This window comes from Molossus molossus, unplaced genomic scaffold, assembly GCF_014108415.1.
Source record: "Molossus molossus isolate mMolMol1 unplaced genomic scaffold, mMolMol1.p scaffold_m16_p_4, whole genome shotgun sequence".
Taxonomy (NCBI): Eukaryota; Metazoa; Chordata; class Mammalia; order Chiroptera; family Molossidae; genus Molossus; species Molossus molossus.
In genome coordinates this window covers 19,131,635-19,152,486 of record NW_023425377.1, presented here as the reverse complement: position 1 = coordinate 19,152,486, position 20,852 = coordinate 19,131,635, and the positions used below count along the sequence as shown (strand labels likewise).

General features: G+C 41.8%; 1 protein-coding gene across 3 annotated transcripts in view; it reads left to right on the top strand.

The window, feature by feature from the left end:
• MRPL22 (mitochondrial ribosomal protein L22) overlaps positions 1 to 19,768 on the top strand; it is a 28,457-nt gene extending 8,689 nt beyond the window's left edge. For all 3 annotated transcript variants that reach the window (XM_036240520.1, XM_036240518.1, XM_036240519.1), the window contains 5 exons: positions 2,084 to 2,219; positions 7,670 to 7,735; positions 8,517 to 8,594; positions 9,997 to 10,066; positions 19,488 to 19,768. In XM_036240520.1, the coding sequence (XP_036096413.1) occupies positions 2,084 to 2,219; positions 7,670 to 7,735; positions 8,517 to 8,594; positions 9,997 to 10,066; positions 19,488 to 19,699 (562 nt within the window). In that variant the 3' untranslated portion in view covers positions 19,700 to 19,768. The remainder of the gene's footprint in view (positions 1 to 2,083; positions 2,220 to 7,669; positions 7,736 to 8,516; positions 8,595 to 9,996; positions 10,067 to 19,487) is intronic.
• Positions 19,769 to 20,852: the final 1,084 nt, after the last annotated feature.

Genomic DNA, 20,852 nt, shown 5'->3' with positions numbered 1-20,852 from the left:
TCTTCTCTGCCTTCATCACCTGCCTTATAGTTTCATTAGGAAATCCTGCCCTCTAACATGTATCCTAGTTTTGTGCTTTTCATTTAAAACATTGGAACCTAGCCCTGGCCGGTTTTGCTCAGTGGTTAGAGCGTTGGCCCATGAACCAGAGAGTCCCGGGTGTGGTTCCTGCTAGTCATGTACCTTGGTTGCAGTTCCCAGCCCCGCTTTGGGTCGTGTGGGTGGCAACCACTCGTGTCTCTCATATCGATATTTCTCTCTCTCTCTCTCAACCCTCCTCCCCCTGTCTCCCTCCCTTCCTTCCTCCCTCCTGCTCTATCTGAGGACAAATGCAAAAATATCCTCGGGTGAGGATAAAAAACAAAACAAAACAAAAACAAACAAACATTGGAACCTAGATGTGGATGTCAAAGGTACAGATTTTGTCAGGTACTTAGATGCACTGATCTTAATATCATGATGTAAAATGGTTACTTGAGGTAGAGTAGGAGAAATGAGCCACTAGGAGAAGAATGATTTTAAAGTTCTTTAGTCTGAATGGTTTGAGGCCTAAAAACAAAGGTGTTGCCAAGCATACTATCCAATTGCATATGTTGTGTGAGAATCTGCCAATATATGGCAACTTGGAGGACTGAAGTCTGGGTTAAATATTTCCTCATTAGCCATGTGCCAGATGTCCCTCGTGCTGGAACAGAAAGGATGTCAGACCTGCCCTCAGGATGCTCAAGTCTGTCCTCTTACTACAGGAACTCCTTGTACGAGAGCCAATTTATTCTAGTCCAGTAGTCCAACTCATTGCTGTGTGGCTGGCAAGAGCGAAGTACTTGAGGCAACTGGGGGAATGGTTGTCTGGGAGAAGGACTAGGTGATGTCCCACGGTGAGGTGACGTTTGAGGTGGAACTTTAAACAGGATAAGCATTTCATTCAGGAGATAATGAGGAAAGAGAAAACAATATTAGCAAAAGTATGGAGGTATGAAAGTACTTGCCTTATTAAGGGAACAAAGAATGTCTGTGTGGCTAGGCCATAAAGTGAAAAGCCTGGTTGGGGTTAGGTTATGAAAGGCCTGTGTCTTGCTAAAGAATCCAGACTATATTACAGGCAGTAGGGAAACACCAGAGTTTGTTGAGTTACTTGGATTTATCCAGACATATACAAAAGTAGACCATATGGTGAATCCCCATGAATCCATCACCCAACTTCAGCAGTTATTAACACATGGCTAATCTTGTTTTATCTATAGCCTCTATTCTTCCCCCATCCTATTTTGAAACAAATCCCAGCCACTATATTATTTCATCCATAAATATTTTACTACATATCTCATTAAAAATCAAATGCCCATTTAATGTTCAAATTTCCAATGGTTAAGTAGCTGTCATACCTTTGAAATGATAATAGTCCACACACAGAAATTATTTCTCTTAAGTCTTTCATCTGTAGGTTCTTTATTCGGCTTTCTTTTTTTCCCCCTTAGAGTTTATCTGTTGAAGAAAATGGGTTGTTTTTCTTGTAGAGTTCTTCTTGTAGAGCTTGAATTTGGCTGAGTGCATTCTCCTGATTTCGTTTGCTGTGTTCCAGTCTCTGTATTTCCCGTATTGAATCTAGAGGCTTGATCAATTTGGGTTCATTTTTTGTGGAAAGATTACTTCATGGATGGTGGGTGGTATGTTCTTTTATTAGGAGATACATCATGCCAACTTTACCCATTAATTTCTTAGGGATTATAAAATGATGTTATTTATCTTCTTACCCAACAAAGTTGAGGAAACCCACATGTCAGGTCAGGGATCCACTGTGTCTTTGAATCTGCTTTAGGACTGGGCTGACTTATCAATGGAGTCAATATGTATTGGCCAGTGAGAGCAAGAGATCTTGGGTGGATATCTATCTATTATTTTGCTTACATAAGTTATTAACTTTTCACTCTTTCTAAACTAGCTCTTTGTGCTATTTTATGTAAAAGCAGTCTCTATTAATGAATATGTCTAGCATGTTTCTACTTGTGAGCCTCAGTTTCTGTCAAAATGGAACTGATACATAGGCTCTGCAAAAATACTCTAAGTGTCTGTTGTTTTACAGGCTTCTTTCATCTCAGAGTGTTTTACCCCAATCACACATCCACACGAGTGCTTCTCTTGACATTTTTCGAAAGTGGGAGAAGAAGAATAAAATTGTTTATCCTCCACAGCTGCCTGGAGAACCTCGGAGACCAGCAGTAAGTTTGTGGTGGGACTGATTTCTAAATTTTGATAAAGCACTCTCACTCTTTTGTGGCTGGCACTGATTTTGTGGCTGGCAATGATTTATTATTCCATGTTAAGAAAAGAAACAATTATACAACAGTTACATGATATTTTAATTGATAAAGAAAATGTATTAGATTTATCTCTTTGGAAATTTAAAAAGATCTTATTTGTTGCACCTATTTGTTTAGCCTCCTGGATAGGGGACTTAACTCTAAAACTAAGCTAACAGTTTGAGACTTACTGGTTTTTTATTTCAAGACACTTGCTAATGAATTCTTGATAATGAAGCATGAGGAGTTGGCAAGAATGACTTAAACCACTGGCCAATATGTAAATCATTTATGGTTTTCCAGTGTTTTATATTTGAATACAGACACACTTGGTGGTTTTATAATTCACAAACTTTTGAACCTAAGATTTGAATTTAATCAGGTTTTATATTTAGCTGCTCAGAATTCTTTTACCCTCTTCAAATGCTTGTGATTGCTTTTGTCTAAGATGTGACTAGTTTCCAGCTTAGTATGAATTTGCTGTGGAATATATTTACATCTGTTTAAAAGTTTAAGTAAGTAGTAATAGCAGAAACATGATGGGGGACATTTGAATCCTTAAGAAAATAAACTGTGGTAAGTACTTTAGAAATAGAATTACTGCATTAATTATAAATCATTCAGTTCAGCAAACATCTTTTTATTTATTTTTAGTGTTTTTTTATCCTCACCTGAGGACATTTCTCCCATTTTTTTGTTCAGACAGAGTGGGAGGGAGAGAGAGGAAGAAAGAAAGAGAGAACCATCGACACGAAAGGGACACATCGAGTGGCTGCCACCCACACGACCCAACTAGGGCCGGGGACAAACTGCAACTGAAGTACGTGCCCTTAGCAGGAACCAAACCCGGGTCTCTCTGGACCGCAGGCTGTCGCTCTAACTGCTGAGCCAAACCAGCCAGGACTATTTTTAGTGTTTTTATTGATTTTTTTTTTAGAGAGAGAGGAAGGGAGAGGGAAAGAGAAACATAGATGTCAGAGAGAAACATTGATTTGTATCCTCCCACATGCACCCCAGAGGGATCGAACCTGCAATCTGGGCATGTGCTTGACTAGGAAACAAACTGGTGACTTTTCTGTGCATAGGATTTAAGTGATAATCATTATCGTCTAAGTATTGTCATTTACTTAGTTTTTATATGAACTTGACAGCATTCATTTGATTAAGATTCAGTTGCTGTCTGAATATTGGTCTGAATTAGTACAGTTTTATGTTTTCTTTTTTTTTTCATTTAAAGGAGTTAATTTATTGATTTAAAGAGTTCCCACCTTATTGGGAAATAGGAGAAAGAGATGCTAATAGTTTAAACAGATTTTTAATTTTCATATTTTATTATGCCATCAGAACTTAAAAGTTAGATTTGTAACAGAATCTGTGCTATTGAGTATTTTTTCTCTTTATATTTTAAATTTATTTTTCCATCGCCATTTATCCCCCTATTCCCTCCTCCTCTTCCACCCTTCTCCTTTACTGTTAAGTATTGACTCCATTCTGTAACTAACCAAAATTAAACTATGTTATATATTTGCACAATTTACTATAAATAACATATTTCCCATAATGAGCTTTTTTTTTGCTTCTTACTTGAGCTCTTTGAACTTAGATATTAATTGAAAGTAAAGAAATCATAATAGTATTTATCAGGTCCAGAATCTAAGAGCAAAATTTTATATTTTGTAATACTAGTCTTTTTTTATATATTAAAACAAATGGCCCTGGCTGGTTTGGCTCAGCGGTTGGAGTTTTGGCCCGCGGACCAGAGTCCTGGGTTCGGTTTCCGCTAAGGGCACGTACTTCGGTTGCGGTTTGTCCCTGGCCCCAGTTGGGGTCGTGTGGGTGGCAACTAGTCAATGTGTCTCTCTCACATTGATGTTTCTTTCTCTCTCTTCCTCTCTCTCTCCTGCCCTATCTGAAGATAAATGCAAAAATGTCCTTGGGTGAGGGTAAAAAACCCCACAAAAAATAAATGTACTCCAGGATGCATCCCAAATGTCAAAATGGAAATATTTAATAGTAGGTCATGTACTTAACTTCAGCAAATGAAGAACAATGCCAATCCAATCATTTGTTATGTATTGTATTTCCTGAAATTGTTTTGATTAACTTTCTTGTATCATTAAAAAAAATTTTTTTTAATCCTCACCTGAAGACACGTTTTTTATTGATTTTAGAGAGAGAGAGAAACATCAGTGTGAGAGAGAAATATCTATCAGCTGCCGCCCACACGAGTCCCAATCAGGAATCGAATCCACAAGCTGGATATGTGCCCTGACTGGGAATTGAACCCACAGCCTTCTGGTGTATGGGACAGTGCTCCAACCAACTGAGCACCTGGCCACAGTGTGTCATTTATACTGATTATTATACAAGCGCCTGCATGAAGACATTTGGCTTGATTTTACATAGGCACTTTAAGAATCTAATTTAATTTTCTATTTTGCATAGATTTTGTTTGAGAGAGTAATCCTTTTGAGGTCTTTTAGAAAATACCTTAACATTTTCTGACTTTATATAGTATTTGATAAATTGACTCTGGTGTATCACTAATGTCTCTTATGACTGAAATATTAATGCCCTTCATAAATACCTGCCTTCTTAACAGGGAACAGTTTGGCTCATCTAGCCGCATAGTTCATACACTGCCAGCATGTGCATTGTCACTTAGACTTGCCAGTCTGCTCGCTGCAAACAGTTTAAAAATTAGTTTTATTTATTTTCTTTATTGATTTTTAGAGAGAAAGGAAGTGGGGGGAGAGAAAGAGAGCAATAGATATAGATGAGAGAGAACATCAATTGGCTGCCTCCTGCATGACCCCCACTGGGGACTTTTATTAGGTGACACTTTTTCATTTCAGTTATTATGTGCATTTAAAAATAAATTAACCTCTTGCCCTGGCCAGTTTGGCTCAGCAGTTAGAGTGTCAGCCTGTGGACCAAAGAATTGCTGGTTCAGTTCTGGTCAAGGGCATGTGCCTCATTTGCAATTCAGTCCCCAACCCTAGGCAGGGTTGTGTGGGAGGCAACCAGTCGATGTGTCTCTCTCACATTAATGTTTCTCTCTCTCTGTACCATCCCTCTCTTCCACTCCATATAAAATAAATAAGTAAGTAAGTAAATAAATAATACATTAACTTCTTTAAAAGTATCTGGTTTTGATGTTTTATAGTTTAGACTTTTACTTCATTGGATAACTATTTTGTGCTTTATATCCTAACTTTACATCTTTTACCATATAGGTTAGTTAATAGCAGTGATATTTTGTTTGTTTTTTTTTTTTTTAATCCTCACCCGAGGACATTTTTCCACTTTTTGTTCAGGTAGAGTGGGAGGGAGAGAGAGGACCAGAGAGAGAGAGAGAAACATCGATGTGAAAGGAACACATCGAGTGGCTGCCACCCACACGACTGACCAGAGCCGGGGACAAACTGCAACCGAGGTACATGCCCTTAGCGGGAACCGAACCCGGGTCTCTCAGGACCGCAGGCCGACGCTTTAACCGCTGAGCCAAACCGTCCAGGGCTGGTTTTGTTTTTTGTTAATCCTCACCCGTGGATACTTTTCTGTTGATTTTTAGATAGAGTGGAAGGGGGGGAGGGAAAGAGAGAGAAACATCAATGTGAGAGACACATCGATTGGTTACCTCCCGAACAGCCAGGTAGGTGCTCTTGACCAGGAATTGAACTTGAGACCCTTCTGTCTGAGGGCTAATGCTGTAACTGTGGAGCCAACCTGGCCAGGGCAACAGCAGTGATATTTAACCAGACCTTCAGACTTCCAACTTTGCCATGTTATTTGCCATGATAGGTTTATACTGAGACTTTGATTTATCTTCAGAAAGTATCCTTAGACATTGCACCCGTCTAAAGGAAATGTTGAGCTTTTAAGTTTTAGAAGAGGACGATTGAATAACTTTGCCCTTTTTTGTAAACTCTTAATTCCCCTTTTCCCATGTTCTTGCCAGGATTACAATATCTTTTTTTACAAAGTTTGAAGATAATTATATACAATCCAGGTTTAAAGATAGCCCATCATGGGATACCGAGAATTGAAATGCTTTTATATAAAAGCTTTTTTTGAGTGTATTAATTTTTGCAGATTAATATTATCAGTCATGACAGTTCTTTTTTCTCTTGTGCTCCCCAGGACACTTTCTGGCTGAAAATGTAATTAGGGGATTGCTACAGTTTTCAGCCTGTCAGCTTCTATTGCAGCTGAAATGAAATCTGCTACAGATTAAAAGACGGCCACTTGAGAAAACTCTGCTGTTTCTAAGGCCTTTCAAAATTTCCTGCAGGAGTCAGAATGTTAGAAAATTCTAATGTTTCCTTGCTATTGCTTGTCTTGACAGATGTTTCCTAAATTTTTTAAAGTGGCAGTATGTAGTTACTGGTTTATATGTTTCATAATTTAGACCTACTTTCACTTCATGTGAATAACTATTTTTCACATTATATCCTAACATAACTTTACCTTATTTACTGTATAGGTTAGTTAATAGCATATAGGAGTGGAAAGAATGTGGGTTTTGGAGTCAGAAGGGGAACTTTGAAGATATATCCGCTAGACATTGTATTTCTCTGATTTTCACATTGTAAAAGGATTATAAAATGTTCCCTCTCCCAACTCATGGAGTTAGATCAAATGAAATAATGGGCTTTATTATTGCTTTGTGACCTAGAAATTGTTTAATGGATGATTAATTAAATTAAATAGGGTATACTCACCACTGTAGATAGAAGATAACAAAAACTAACATTTATTAAGATTTTACCATGTGCTAGGCAATGTCAAGTGCTTTTTTAACAAGTTATTTTATTTAATCCTTATAGTTTTATGAAGTAGGTAATATTATCTTCATTTTAAAGAGGTGGAAATGTAGGCAAGGAGAGGTTAAGTAGCTTGAATTCTGTAGTTAGTACATGGTAGAACTAGGATTCCCACCCAGGCAGTCTGATTCTAGAATCTATGCTCTTGACCAAACATCTAGAATACTGGTTTTCCTATGAAAACAGTTATTTTGTCCATTTCACAGTTGTTCTCTTTACTAACAGAAAACTTTTCTTTCTTTTTGTACCTTTTCTTTTGTCCTTTTAGCCAGCTAAATGTTTGAAAAATACTTTTATTTAAATCTTTTATTATTCTCTGGATAAAAATATTGGTAACTAGCCATTTTGTAATTTCTATTTTTCCCTTAGTAATTTTTTTAAACAGAGTGAGACTGAAAAAATATATAACTTTGTGTAGGGAAAAAGAATCCGCAAATTCTTAATAATGTTTTTATTTCTTATGGCAGTATTTTCATTAGGCATAGAAAGTCAGAACTTTGGCAGTATGTTACTTGCTAATTTTTTTCCCCTCTTATTTGTAAGGAAATCTACCACTGTCGAAGACAAATAAAGTACAGCAAAGACAAGATGTGGTATTTGGCAAAATTGGTAAGCTAAAATACCTAGTACCATATAATAGTTAAAGAAGCTAAGCTATGACTTTTCCCCAGGATTTTAAAAATAAGAAAATATTTGCTCCAGTTTCTCTAAAAAGTGAGGAGTATAATTTCATGTTTAGACAGATTGGTAGGTAGGCCAAAGATGATTGCTCAGAGATGAGTGATTTTGCTTAATTTTTACCTTTCTCCTGAGAAACTGTCACATTGGATGCATAGATATTTAGAACAAAGGCATCAGAAATCTGCCTGTAACCAGAGAATACAGAGAGCACGTTTACTCACCTGTAAGGGTTGCTTCAACCTGTTTCAAAACTGTTGCTTTCCAAGTTTTTTCTCTGGAAAATGAAGTTTAGGTATGAGAGGAGACAAAAGCAGCAAATACACATGTAATACATTTTTTTCTGTAGGAGAAAGAGGTTCCTTTAATGCCTAGTGTGGTCTTGGCCAACCCATGGTCTCTGTCATGTTTGCTCTCTCTCTTAATTAAATTGAAACTATTAACAATCTAGTTTTTATGGTTAGCATGTTTAAGCTTGATTTTGACTTAAAGAGAATGGCATCCCTTCTCAAACTTTTCTTTTGTCTGCATTTAGTTACCTATTTTAATTTAAAAATTTCCCCTTAGTTTTATTGAGACACAGTTGACTTAAAACTACTTAGCTGAGTTTAGAAGTTATTTAGCTTATATAAGTCTTTTGCTTTTCATTGAAAAGAGAACATTGACTATGTTAGTTAATTTGTTTTCTCTTGCTGTCACCCTTTAATTCTAGATTCGAGGAATGTCCATTGACCAGGCTTTGGCTCAATTGGAATTCAGTGACAAAAAAGGAGCCCGAATAATTAAAGAGGTAAACTTAAGATTTGAGTTGAGGGGTGCATAGCTGTCTTGCAGGTGTTAGTGAGCTCAGCCTAAATTCTGAATTTTCTGGTGTTAATGAGTAGTATATATAACACAGATTTAGGGCACTCAGTTTCATTAGTGTCCTTACACCTTCGGAATGTCATGTGCTTTACGTATTTTTTTCTTGAGATGCTTTTATTTGCGCCAGACATTTATATTTGAAGTGATAGTGATACATCTTATTTTTAATGATTTGGGCTTAATATATTTTTTAGAAGATTTTTTTGGTCAATTCCACAACTGAGAGTTTATGATTTCATAACTATGTGAGTGGGAAGAGAACTGAAGTGAGACTCTGGAGACTTGAAGTCTAGTCCTATCTCTGATATTTCTTTTTCGACACTTAATCTGTCTGGTCTCACTTTTCTTATTTGTAAACTAGGTTGTATTGGATTACGTGATCTTTAAAGATCCAGCTCTAAATGTAGCTGATTCATGTGCTGATGATAATTGCACTAACTCTTGTTTCAAAAAGCTAGGTTGAGGATATCTAAGGATATTGGCATTATTTTCTATATTTAAGTCTCTCACCTAAAGTCAGATCTTATCTTTTTAGTTTAGTAGGTGAATCGTTAAGATTGATGGATTCAGACTTCTAAGAGATTGCATTGTAATACCTATATTTAATTCAATTCAGAAGGTAATTACTAACCATCTGTTGTGTACTCAGCCTTGTACTGTACTCTTTATCTTCAAAGGAGTGAAAAATCTGGTTTCTGTTATTTTTAACAACAGTTGTCTTATTTTAAAAAATGTGCTCTGAAGGAAGTTAACAATTCAAACTATCTGTAGAGCTTAAATGTAGTAATTCTTAAAGGAAATTTTCAAGTATGATTTTCTCTACTTGTCTGACGTTGTTCATGGTTACTGTGGATCCAAAGTTTAAGTATTTTCATTAAGATTTAGCTCTTGAGCTTCTTGAACTTTTTGCAAGTCTCAAACTCAGAGACATGGTATTCATTACCAAGGGTACTGCTATAAGGGCTGCTGTCTCCTCCTCCACAGCTTATACATTCCATTGAAAACCTAGCTGGATGGACTCTGTTCCTTGCATTTGCAATTCTTGTCTGAGGAAGGAAAGCTCACTGTACCCTTTTCCTTAGTACTGTTATCATTTGATATTCTCTCTTTAAAATTGGCTGTAGAGAGCATTTAAGATCTTGCTTCCTGGCAATTGTTCTCGATTTGGCTCAAATAAACTCATAAAAATTCCTAAGAAAATAAAGTAGACTGTAAAATGGAGGCATATGATTAGCAGTCATAGAAATAACAAGAAATGAGAAATTTCATTTCATTTTAGTTCAGGGTCAGCCATATATTCATGAATGCCTTTCTTTTCCTTGTTTAAGATTCTTTTAGAAGCACAAGATATGGCAGTGAGAGACCACAATGTGGAATTCAGATCCAATTTATACATAGGTAAGATCTTCACAATTTTTAGTGTTGGAAAATGTCTTCTGATAGTGATGCCAGGTTCTTTATTTTAAACAACAGTCTTTGCTATCTAATTACTTAGGACTGGGTTTGCCAGTGAGAATTGCTGGTAATAGCTCTTCAGCCTTCAGCATGCTAATGTTAATCTGTTGTTAATGGTAATAACCTTGATGCTTTATTGTTACCTGTTCTATAACGAGACAGATTATGAAACCTATTGCCAATAATTACTGAATAATAGATACCAAAGTGGTACATAGAGTGGTCCTTTAATCATAATAAAATTAAGAAAGAACATAACTGATTTTGTTTTAAATTAATTGTCAACCCGAAGGAGGTAAATCAAAGGATCATAGGTGGACTTAAAAAAAAAATCTTTATTTTTTAAATTTTTTTTTTCTTTTTTATGAATTTTTATTTATTTTTTTGTTACAGATATTTTACCTTTTTACCCCATTGGCACCCCCCCTACCCCCCCTCCACCCTGTCCCCGGCTTAGTTGTCCATGTCCATTGGTCATGCGTACATGCATATAATTTCTGTGGTTTATCTCTTCCCACCCCCCCACCCCCCATCCCCTCTTCTGAGGGATGTCAGTCTGTGCCCTACTTCCATGTGTCTGGGTCTACTGTATTCCTCACACTGTTATGTTCATTATATTCCGTATATAAGTGAGATCATGTGGTAAAAATCTTTATTTTTAATGTGCCAAGCCAGGTGCTTAATCCATAAAGATGTCCTGTAGGTTAACCTTCCAGTTACCAGGGTGGAACATCTGTTGAATTGTAAAAGACAGATGTGTTTGTTTCCCTTTGGTATTACATCCTGAAGCATTATCTCTGGTTTTGTATGCTTTTCCACATCAGATTAAACTTATATAAGTGAAATGCTTTGGGAAGCATTTGCACAAAGTGTGAGAAATCTTTGTCTTTGTAATGCACCTTTACACAGCTCTTTCTCCGTGAAGAGACCACGCTGATCACAGGAGTTCTCTGCCCTCTGTCCCCTCGGTCAGGTGGGGCCGTAGGTGGAATTAATGTTTTCCTCTCGCTTCAGCAGCAGTTACTTCTGACTTCAGCAGTTTTATAATCAAACAAAGATGTTGACTTTGAAGCAAAAGTTTTTTCATCTGCCAAACCTATGTATAAGAAGTAATATTTTATTTAAAGATATTTTAAATTCAAGATATGGGAAACTGCTACTCTTCAAATAGAGGAAAAAAGGCTGACTCATTATGGGGGAAATTAGGTTGTACCTTATAATTTTTCAACAATTAGAGTAAAAAAATCACTTCCACTTTGTCACATGACCTCTGTCCTAGTGGAGCTACTTCTGATTCAGTTGAAATCTCACCTCAACTCACGGAATTGATGCTGCAACCACACCTACTTTTGAAATTCAAATGAGTTAAGATTTTCAATTGAAATATTTTGTTTTAAAGCTGAAACTTGTATAACTAAGTATATTCTGATACATGTAAGGTTTCAGAAGGAAATCAGCATAATAACTCAGAAGATACAGGGTCGCAGTAATTAATCATAAGCATTTTCTGCTGGGAGCAGCATGAATAAATAATGCTGGGAGGGCCCAGAATTATTGGAGGAGATAAAGTGGATGAAGAGTAAGCCCTTTTGCTTAAAACCTCTTGGTGACCTTTCCTGTGCTATGGCTGAATATAAAATCAAATTTAATTAATTTTGTTCAATTTCATAGGAATGTGTGGGCTTCTTAGCTGATAGACAACACTTTGTAATGGAATTCAGATACACATGAAATAGAATTTGTCTTTAAATTCATTTAAAAATTGTAGTATATAGAGAGAGGGTGAGGAGCTTAATCCTGTCTGCCCAAATGAATGAGCAAAGTCCATCATTGCTATTGAGCAAAAATAAACTCAACCAATCTTATGTAGATGGATCTTTAATTCATTGGTCTCCTTATGTACATTTTTGTTGAAAAATCTCTGTTCACCTGCACTCTCCTTTTATCTAGTTCTGTGTAAAAATCTTTTAAGGAGGGCTGGTAGTTTAGATTGTCATATGATTTTAAAAACTTATTTGCTAAGTATTTTGTTGTCTAGTTCCATTATGAATGAAACGGAAGTACGCTCAGGAAGACGAAGTATCTTACCGTGACATATTTGACATTTTATCCTGTATTTGCCAAACTTCCTCAGTAAGAATAATTTGAGGTTCTTAGTAAAAATTCAGACTTCCAGGCCTCACCACAGCCTTACTGGATCTGAAACCCTAGGGGAGAGGCCTGGGTAAGTGCCCTAGTGATTCTTACTGATATAACGTGGGAAACTGATTTATTTTATTGTACTTTTGGAAAAGGCCCAAACATTTTATTCCATAGACTTCTTTTAAAATTTGAAAGACTAGCTATTTGTTGGCTACCATTTCATGTCAGCAGTATCTCTTTCAGTCACCTGAAATAAGTAAGGATAGGTATTTAAAGGAAGTGCTTTTTGGTAGCATATGTTCTCATTATATGGTAATTCCTTTAAATGCTTGCCATCAGTCTAAAGCTAATACCTGCTGTTGCATGACCACAGACTTTGAAAGTTCATTTCCCTTTCAAACTTATAACGATGACTAATGACACCGTGAATAGCCTTAACAAGTGGACATGGACTAATAAAATGTCACTGCTTAGTGATTCATGGCATCTAAAGTGATTCACTAGAGAAAGTGATCGACTGACTTTGTAAATCAGTCTTCTGGGCCAAGAGTGATGAAGTAGGGAGGGGAGGGTTTCCAATGTGAAAATGCCAAGGTTCTCATATACCTAAGTGCCAGTAATAGGAAATATTGACATTATTTTAAATATGGTTTCTGTTGGGCATTACCTTTAGAAGGTTGTTCCCATTTTTGAGATGTCTTCATGTTTGTTTTTTTTAAATTCAGAAAGCATTTGAGTACCTTCCATGTGCACACTACACACGCAGTTAGGTGATGGCATGTCTTAATAGCAATTTCAGACAATCTAGCACATGTTTTGTTCTTTAGCAGTAGAAGCCCTTTGGAAAGATACATAAATTATTCTTCTGAGTTGGAACAAAACTGTGTATACTGTTTGATACTGCATGTTTTTGGAAAACTTTGAAACTTATTTTAGAATTTGACTAAATTTACCAGAGATCTCTATATTGAAGATATGATGTTAATTAGCCCAGGATGTATTTTAAAATCATGTCTATTTCTTGTGGAGCATGAACTTCTGGGATAATACAAAAAGAGTAGAAGTTTGGTTGAAGAATTGACTTTACAGGGGAAACATGAACACTCACACAAGATAGCGTATGGTTTGGGACCAAAAAGAGCAATATAGATAAATGGTATTGGAGAGAGAAGAGGAGGTAAGTAAGGGTTAGAATAGTCATGGAGACTTTCTAGAAAAATTTGACTTTGAAGATAGGCTTTTGGGGATCTGAAAGCATGTTCAGGAGGAAAGAAGGTAGTCAAGTCAGATAACCACATAAGCAAAGCACATAGGTTGGAATGAGCAGTAATTGTGTGGTACAGTGAGTAGAATAGTGTGAAGGAAGCAGCAGGGGTGGGGCCTTTTTTCTGCCATGGGCCATTTGGATATTTATAACATCATTTGAGGGTCATACAAAATTATCAGCTTAGCCCTGGAAGGTTTGGCTCAGCGGTTAGAGTATCGGCCTGTGGTCCAGAGAGACCTGGGTTCAGTTCCTGCTAAGGGCATGTACCTTGGTTACAGTTTGTCCCTGGCCCTGGTTGGGTCGTGTGGGTGGCAACCACTCTATGTGTCCCTTTCACGTCAATGTTTCTCTCTCTCTTTCTCTCTCCCTCCCACTCTATCTGAACAAAATATGGAAAAATGTCCTCGGGTGAGGATTAAAAATAAAAAAAGGTGACAAAATTATCAGCTTAAAAATTAGTCTGCTGTATTTGGTCAGGCCAGTTTGGTGAGGGGTGTGATGTTAGCTGGCACTGATTTCGAGGGCCTGCGGGCTGGACGTTCTCCACCCTTGAAGAGGGTTGACCTAGGATATACAGAATTGAAAGGATGGATTGGGCCTAGATGCCAGAGAGGTAAATGTGGTGAGCCGTGGCATTTGGTTAAAACCGTATCAAAGAGAAACCACAAGAAGTTTTTGGGTAAGAGCTCTATGTCAGTTAGGCACTGTTTTAAGATTATTAACTGTAAGAAGTCATTTTGGAATTGTGCTGTGGGGCCTCCAGGGGTGAGGCCTGGGGCAAACAGATGGGCTCCTCCGTATCTTGGGCACTGCTGTATGTTTGAAGCCCAGGGCAGAGGCTGGCGCCAGGAGGAACTCTGCCGGGGGTAGAGGCTGGCGCCAGGAGAGACTCAGCCCGGGGGTCCAGGCTGGCACCAGGAGGGACTCAGCCCGGGGTAGAGGCTGGCACCAGGAGAGACTCAGCCCGGGGGAGAGGCTGGCACCAGGAGAGACTCAGCCCGGGGTAGAGGCTGGCACCAGGAGGGACTCAGCCCGGGGTAGAGACTGGCACCAGGAGGGACTCTGCCGGGGGTAGAGGCTGGCACCAGGAGGGACTCAGCCCGAGGTAGAGGCTGGCACCAGGAGGGACTCAGCCCAGGGTAGAGGCTGGCACCAGGAGGGACTCAGCCAGGGGTCCAGGCTGGCACCAGGAGAGACTCATCCCGGGGTAGAGGCTGGCACCAGGAGGGACTCAGCCGGGGGTCCAGGCTGGCACCAGGAGGGACTTAGCCCGGGGGAGAGGCTGGCACCAGGAGAGACTCAGCCCGGGGGAGAGGCTGGCACCAGGAGGGACTCTGCCGGGGGTCCAGGCTGGCACCAGGAGGGACTTAGCCCGGGGGAGAGGCTGGCACCAGGAGGGACTCTGCCGGGGGTAGAGGCTGGCACCAGGAGGGACTCAGCCCGGGGTAGAGGCTGGGACCAGGAGGGACTCAGCCCGGGGTAGAGGCTGGCACCAGGAGGGACTCAGCCCGGGGTAGAGGCTGGCGCCAGGAGGGACTCAGCCCGGGGTAGAGGCTGGCGCCAGGAGGGACTCAGCCCGGGGTAGAGGCTGGCACCAGGAGGGACTCAGCCCGGGGTAGAGGCTGGCACCAGGAGGGACTCAGCCCGGGGTAGAGGCTGGCGCCAGGAGGGACTCAGCCGGGGGTAGAGGCTGGCACCAGGAGGGACTCAGCCCGGGGTAGAGGCTGGCACCAGGAGGGACTCTGCCAGGGGTAGAGGCTGGCACCAGGAGGGACTCAGCCCGGGGTAGAGGCTGGCACCAGGAGAGATTCAGCCCGGGGTAGAGGCTGGCACCAGGAGGAACTCAGCCCGGGGTCCAGGCTGGCACCAGGAGGAACTCAACCCGGGGTCCAGGCTGGCGCCAGGAGGGACTCTGCCGGGGGTAGGGGCTGGCACCAGGAGGGACTCAGCCCGGGGTCCAGGCTGGCACCAGGAGGGACTCAGCCGGGGGTAGAGGTTGGCACCAGGAGGGACTCAGCCCGGGGTCGAGGCTGGCGCCAGGAGGGACTCAGCCCGGGGTCCAGGCTGGCGCCAGGAGGGACTCAACTGGGGGTAGAGGCTGGCGCCAGGAGGGACTCAGCCCGGGGTAGAGGCTGGCGCCAGGAGGGACTCAGCCCGGGGTAGAGGCTGGCACCAGGAGGGACTCAGCCGGGGTAGATGCTGGCACCAGGAGGAACTCAGCCAGGGTAGAGTCTGGCACCAGGAGGGACTCAGCCAGGGTAGAGGCTGGCACCAGGAGGGACTCAGCCCGGGGTAGAGGCTGGCACCAGGAGGAACTCAGCCCGGGGTCCAGGCTGGCACCAGGAGGAACTCAACCCGGGGTCCAGGCTGGCGCCAGGAGGGACTCTGCCGGGGGTAGGGGCTGGCACCAGGAGGGACTCAGCCCGGGGTAGAGGCTGGCACCAGGAGGGACTCAGCCCGGGGTAGAGACTGGCACCAGGAGGGACTCTGCCGGGGGTAGAGGCTGGCACCAGGAGAGACTCAGCCCGGTGTAGAGGCTGGCACCAGGAGGGACTCAGCCCGGGGTCGAGGCTGGCGCCAGGAGGGACTCAGCCCGGGGTCCAGGCTGGCACCAGGAGGGACTCAGCCGGGGGTAGAGGTTGGCACCAGGAGGGACTCAGCCCGGGGTCGAGGCTGGCGCCAGGAGGGACTCAGCCCGGGGTCCAGGCTGGCGCCAGGAGGGACTCAACCGGGGGTAGAGGCTGGCGCCAGGAGGGACTCAGCCCGGGGTAGAGGCTGGCGCCAGGAGGGACTCAGCCCGGGGTAGAGGCTGGCACCAGGAGGGACTCAGCCGGGGTAGATGCTGGCACCAGGAGGGACTCAGCCAGGGTAGAGTCTGGCACCAGGAGGGACTCAGCCAGGGTAGAGGCTGGCACCAGGAGGGACTCAGCCCGGGGTAGAGGCTGGCACCAGGAGGGACTCAGCCCGGGGTAGAGGCTGGCACCAGGAGGGACTCAGCCCGGGGTAGAGGCTGGCACCAGGAGGGACTCAACCGGGGTAGAGGCTGGCACCAGGAGGGACTCAACCGGGGTAGAGGCTGGCACCAGGAGGGACTCAGAGTATTTGTTGGGTGAATGAGGGGTGCAGTTTTGGACCTCTCCCCATGCATGTTTCAGTTGGAACAGAGACCCACACAACGGTGGACTTCTATGTATTGTTCCATTTGAACTGAAATGGTTCCATACAAATGCATTTTGAAACCCCTAACATACAGAATTAGTGGAGGAGAGACTCAAGTAGGGGAGACCAGAAACCAGTTTGGAGTCTGTGGTCTAAGTTCTGATTTCATTCAGCGCTCAGAGTGGCTGTGCTGCATGTTCCCGTCACAGTGTATTAAAGAATCCCGGTGCTCCAGAAGAGGTAATGTTTTTGTTTTTGCCCTGGCCAGTTTGGCTCAGTGGTTGGAGTGTCACCCCACAGACCAATGAGTCTTGGGTTCGTTTCTGGTCAAGGGCATGTATCTCAGTTGCTGCTGGTCCCCCGCCCTGGTCTAGTCCTATAGGAGGCAACTGGTCAATGTGGCTCTGTCACGTCGATGTTCCTCTCTGTCTCTCTCTCCCTCCCACTCTATTTGATGATAAATGGAAAAGTATCCTTGGGTGAGGAATAAAAAAACGTTTTTGTTTTGACATAAAAAAATGGCATTATGTGCCATAAAGATAGGCAAGTGACATTTTATGGTGCGAGGATGAAATCATGACTGGTATTTAGCAGGTATAGAGCGTCTACTCTTTTAAAAAAATTTTTTTTCCTCACCCAAGGATATTTTTACATTTATCATCAGATAAATGTGGAAAGAGAGAGAAGGAGTGAGAGAATCATCGATGTGAGAGAGACTCATCGACTAGTTGCCTCCTGCAGGACCCGGCCGGGGCCGGGGACAAACTGCAACCCAGGTTTGTACCCTTGACCAGAATTGAACCTGCGATTCTTTGGTCCGCGGGCCGACGTAGAGCGTCTACTCTTAGGTGTATGGGTTAGATGGAAGGAAATTGGTAGTTAACGTAGACCCTGACAGCGCTGGCCCTTGTGTTTTGATTCATGTAGCGCTGCACTGTTAGCTGGTTTGAGCTGCTTTCACCAGAGCAGTGCTCCTTACCCTCAGAGCTTGGAAATGGTGCTCACAATGGGCAGAGCAGCAGTTTTGAGTAGAAGCAGACATCATGTTTGTAAAATGCTTTGTAGATGTTTTCTATACTCTTCCCAGTGTTCCTGTTCTTACTTGTAGGTTTCCTTCTGACAGGTGGATCCGGGGAACCTCGGACACTTCATTATAAAGTGTTTTTGTATAATGCTCTTCGAAAATTCTTTCAAAAAACTTATTGAGTTATGATTGATATACATTATATTAGTTTCAGATGTACAACATTCAGTATTTGTATATATTGTGAAATGATCATCACAATAAGTCTAGTCAACATCCATCACCATACAGAGATACAGAATTTTTTTTCATATGAGACCTTTTAAGGTCTACTCACTTAGCAACTTTCAAATATATAATACAGTCTTATTAACTGTAGTCACCATGCTGTACATTGCATCCCCATGACTTAGTTATTTTATAACTGGAAGCTTGCATCTTTTGACTACCTTGGAACTTCTTCAACTCATTTCGTTAGTGCCTAATAGATGGAGTTAATATAAGGGCAGCAGCTCTTCTCTCACTGAGACCCTAGGCAGTTTTCTTAATCACTTTATCCTTAGCTTCCTCTTTGGCAGAGCTAGGATGCTCTAGCTGAGACCCACTGTATGAGGGGATTGTACTTAGAGTTGTCAAGTGCGTACTTAGATACAGTCCCTGCATTGATCAAGTTATGTCACAGAAATTATATACAAATGGAGAGTATTGAAGTGGATTAATTTGATATGTAGTCTACAGATTTTGCATTTTTAAAAGGCTTACTAAATTAAAAAAGTAAATAAATCAGAAAAGAGCAGAGGTGGCTGCTATTCTGATTTACTGTGGGAGAACAGATTTCTTCTTATGGGCTATTTAAAAGATTTCTTCAAATTTTACAAGGTCAGACTTTGACTTGCATAATGGGGAATGGGAGGTGAGGGGCACTTGTAATGCAGGAATTCCTCAAACTGGCTGGGAATCAGAATGGGGGAGCGGTGGCAGTGGCAGTGTTTGCCCAGGATGTAATTTCCAAGGCCTGCCTCAAATGTCCTAAATTAGAATCTCCAGGGATGGGGTGAGGGTGGGGGTCTTAGCATCAGCATTTACTATATATTCTCTCATTTAGAACCAAGAACCAGCATTTGAGAACCATTGGTTCCAGAGGCTTCTCATCACAGTGAGAATAAAATAAAAACTCCTTATCTCATCCTGCAGGGCTCTGTGTAATCTTGCCTTCATCTCCGATCTCTTTCCCTTCTTCATACCACTCTTTGCCTTACTTACTGTGCTTCAACAGGCTGGTCCTCTTTCTGTTCCTAAAACAAGCCAAGCACATTCCCACCACTGGCCTTTGCACTTCTTGTTCCCTGCCTGGAACACCTTGCCCCTAGATGTTTGCATGGATGATTCGTTCTGATCATCTCTTCCTCAAGGATGCCCCTTGATAGCCCCCAACACACCATCGATCTCTGTTTCATTTTATTCATAGGACCTGTCACTAACTGAAACGATCATGTTTATTTTCTGTCTTTCTCCTCTATAATGTACACTGCATGGAGGTAGGGTCCTTGCTAGTCTCGTTCACTCTTGTTTCTCCAAAACCTAGAATAGAGCCTGGTCCTTAGTAAGTACTCAGGAGATACTTGTTTTGAGACAAGCCTGCTCTAGCCAGCCAGAAAGCTCATGGTGTCTTAGGATCCAGTCAGAGAAAGGACAGAATTGCTCAACAGATCAAGGTATAGTCTTCTGAGTACAGTCATTTCCTATAATTCTCTTTTTTCTTCCCTGTCTAGCTGAGTCCACCTCAGGGCGAGGCCAGTACCTGAAACGCATCCGATACCATGGCAGAGGTCGCTTTGGGATCATGGAGAAGGTTTATTGCCATTATTTTGTGAAGTTGGTGGAAGGCCCTCCACCTCCACCCGAGGCACCAAAGTCAGCAGTCACCCACGCCCAAGAGTACATTCAGGAGCTTCGGAACCGGACCATCATTCACACTCTGTGACGGGGAATTCAGACTCCACAGTGTATATAGTCTACCATTTATTTTCTTTAAAAAAAAAAAAGTAATTAAAGACAAATGCTTCCTGTGCTTGTCGTCGAGTTACTGAAATACGAAGCACGACTGCTAGTTTGATGTCCGTGTAGGTTGCCCGTCCGCTGAGCCTCTGGGGATGTTCATTCATTGCGACTTGGAAGTGGAGATCAGCTTTATACACAGTAACAGACTATCATTCACTGGGCTTTTCTGAGTACCTTTCGAAGGGAATGTTAACTTTCCAACTAGTGTACTGCAGGTGGAAGTTGTGATTCTGAACGTGAGTAGATTTCAGGATAAAAAAGCTTGTCCTTACTTCCCTCGGTTTTCCCTTGGGAATGGGGGGCATGGTGGAGGTGGGCACAGCCGCATGTTGTTTCATTGCAGTATTTCGGGGCATTCTGTGGTTCTGTTCTTCTTTTCACTGTTGGTATAGGCCAGTGGGTGAGAGGTTATATGTTCCTTTACCGGTTTAGCAGTCATTTGCAACTACAGGAATTTCTTGGATATATTTAATATAACACTCCAAAAACCCTTTAACTCAGAAAGTTTTCTTCTAGTTATTAGTAAAGACTGTTTTCATGTCTCCCTCTAACGATGCTTGATATCTTGTTTAGGGTTGATTCATTTTTCAGAGTGAATTCAATCATGGCGAGTGGAATCCAACGAATCTCAGCGTTGCATTCTAAAACAAGGCAGAAGGTGGCGCTCATTTACCTTTTGTTAGAAAGTTGTTGGTACTAAATCAGCGTTCAGCACTACCTGGTTCTCACAGATACATTTATTTCCATTGACAAGAAGCTACTCTGTTCACAGCTCTAGTTCAGTGTTTCTCAAACTTTTGTGTGCAGAGGAAGAATCGGGTCCTTGCTTGTTAATGCAGACTTCTGGGTTTTGCTCTGACGATTCTGATTCATTAGGTCTTGTTCCAGAAATCTATGTTTTGAACACATACTTCAGATGATTGTGTTGTAGGGGACCACACTTTGAGAACACTCCTCTAATCGAATGAGGAATGTGTTTTTAGTGCCACGTTTTAAGACGGGGGGAGAATATCCAGCCCACGGGCTGTATAAGGCCCTCAAAATCAATTCCAGCTAACATCACACACCTACCAAGT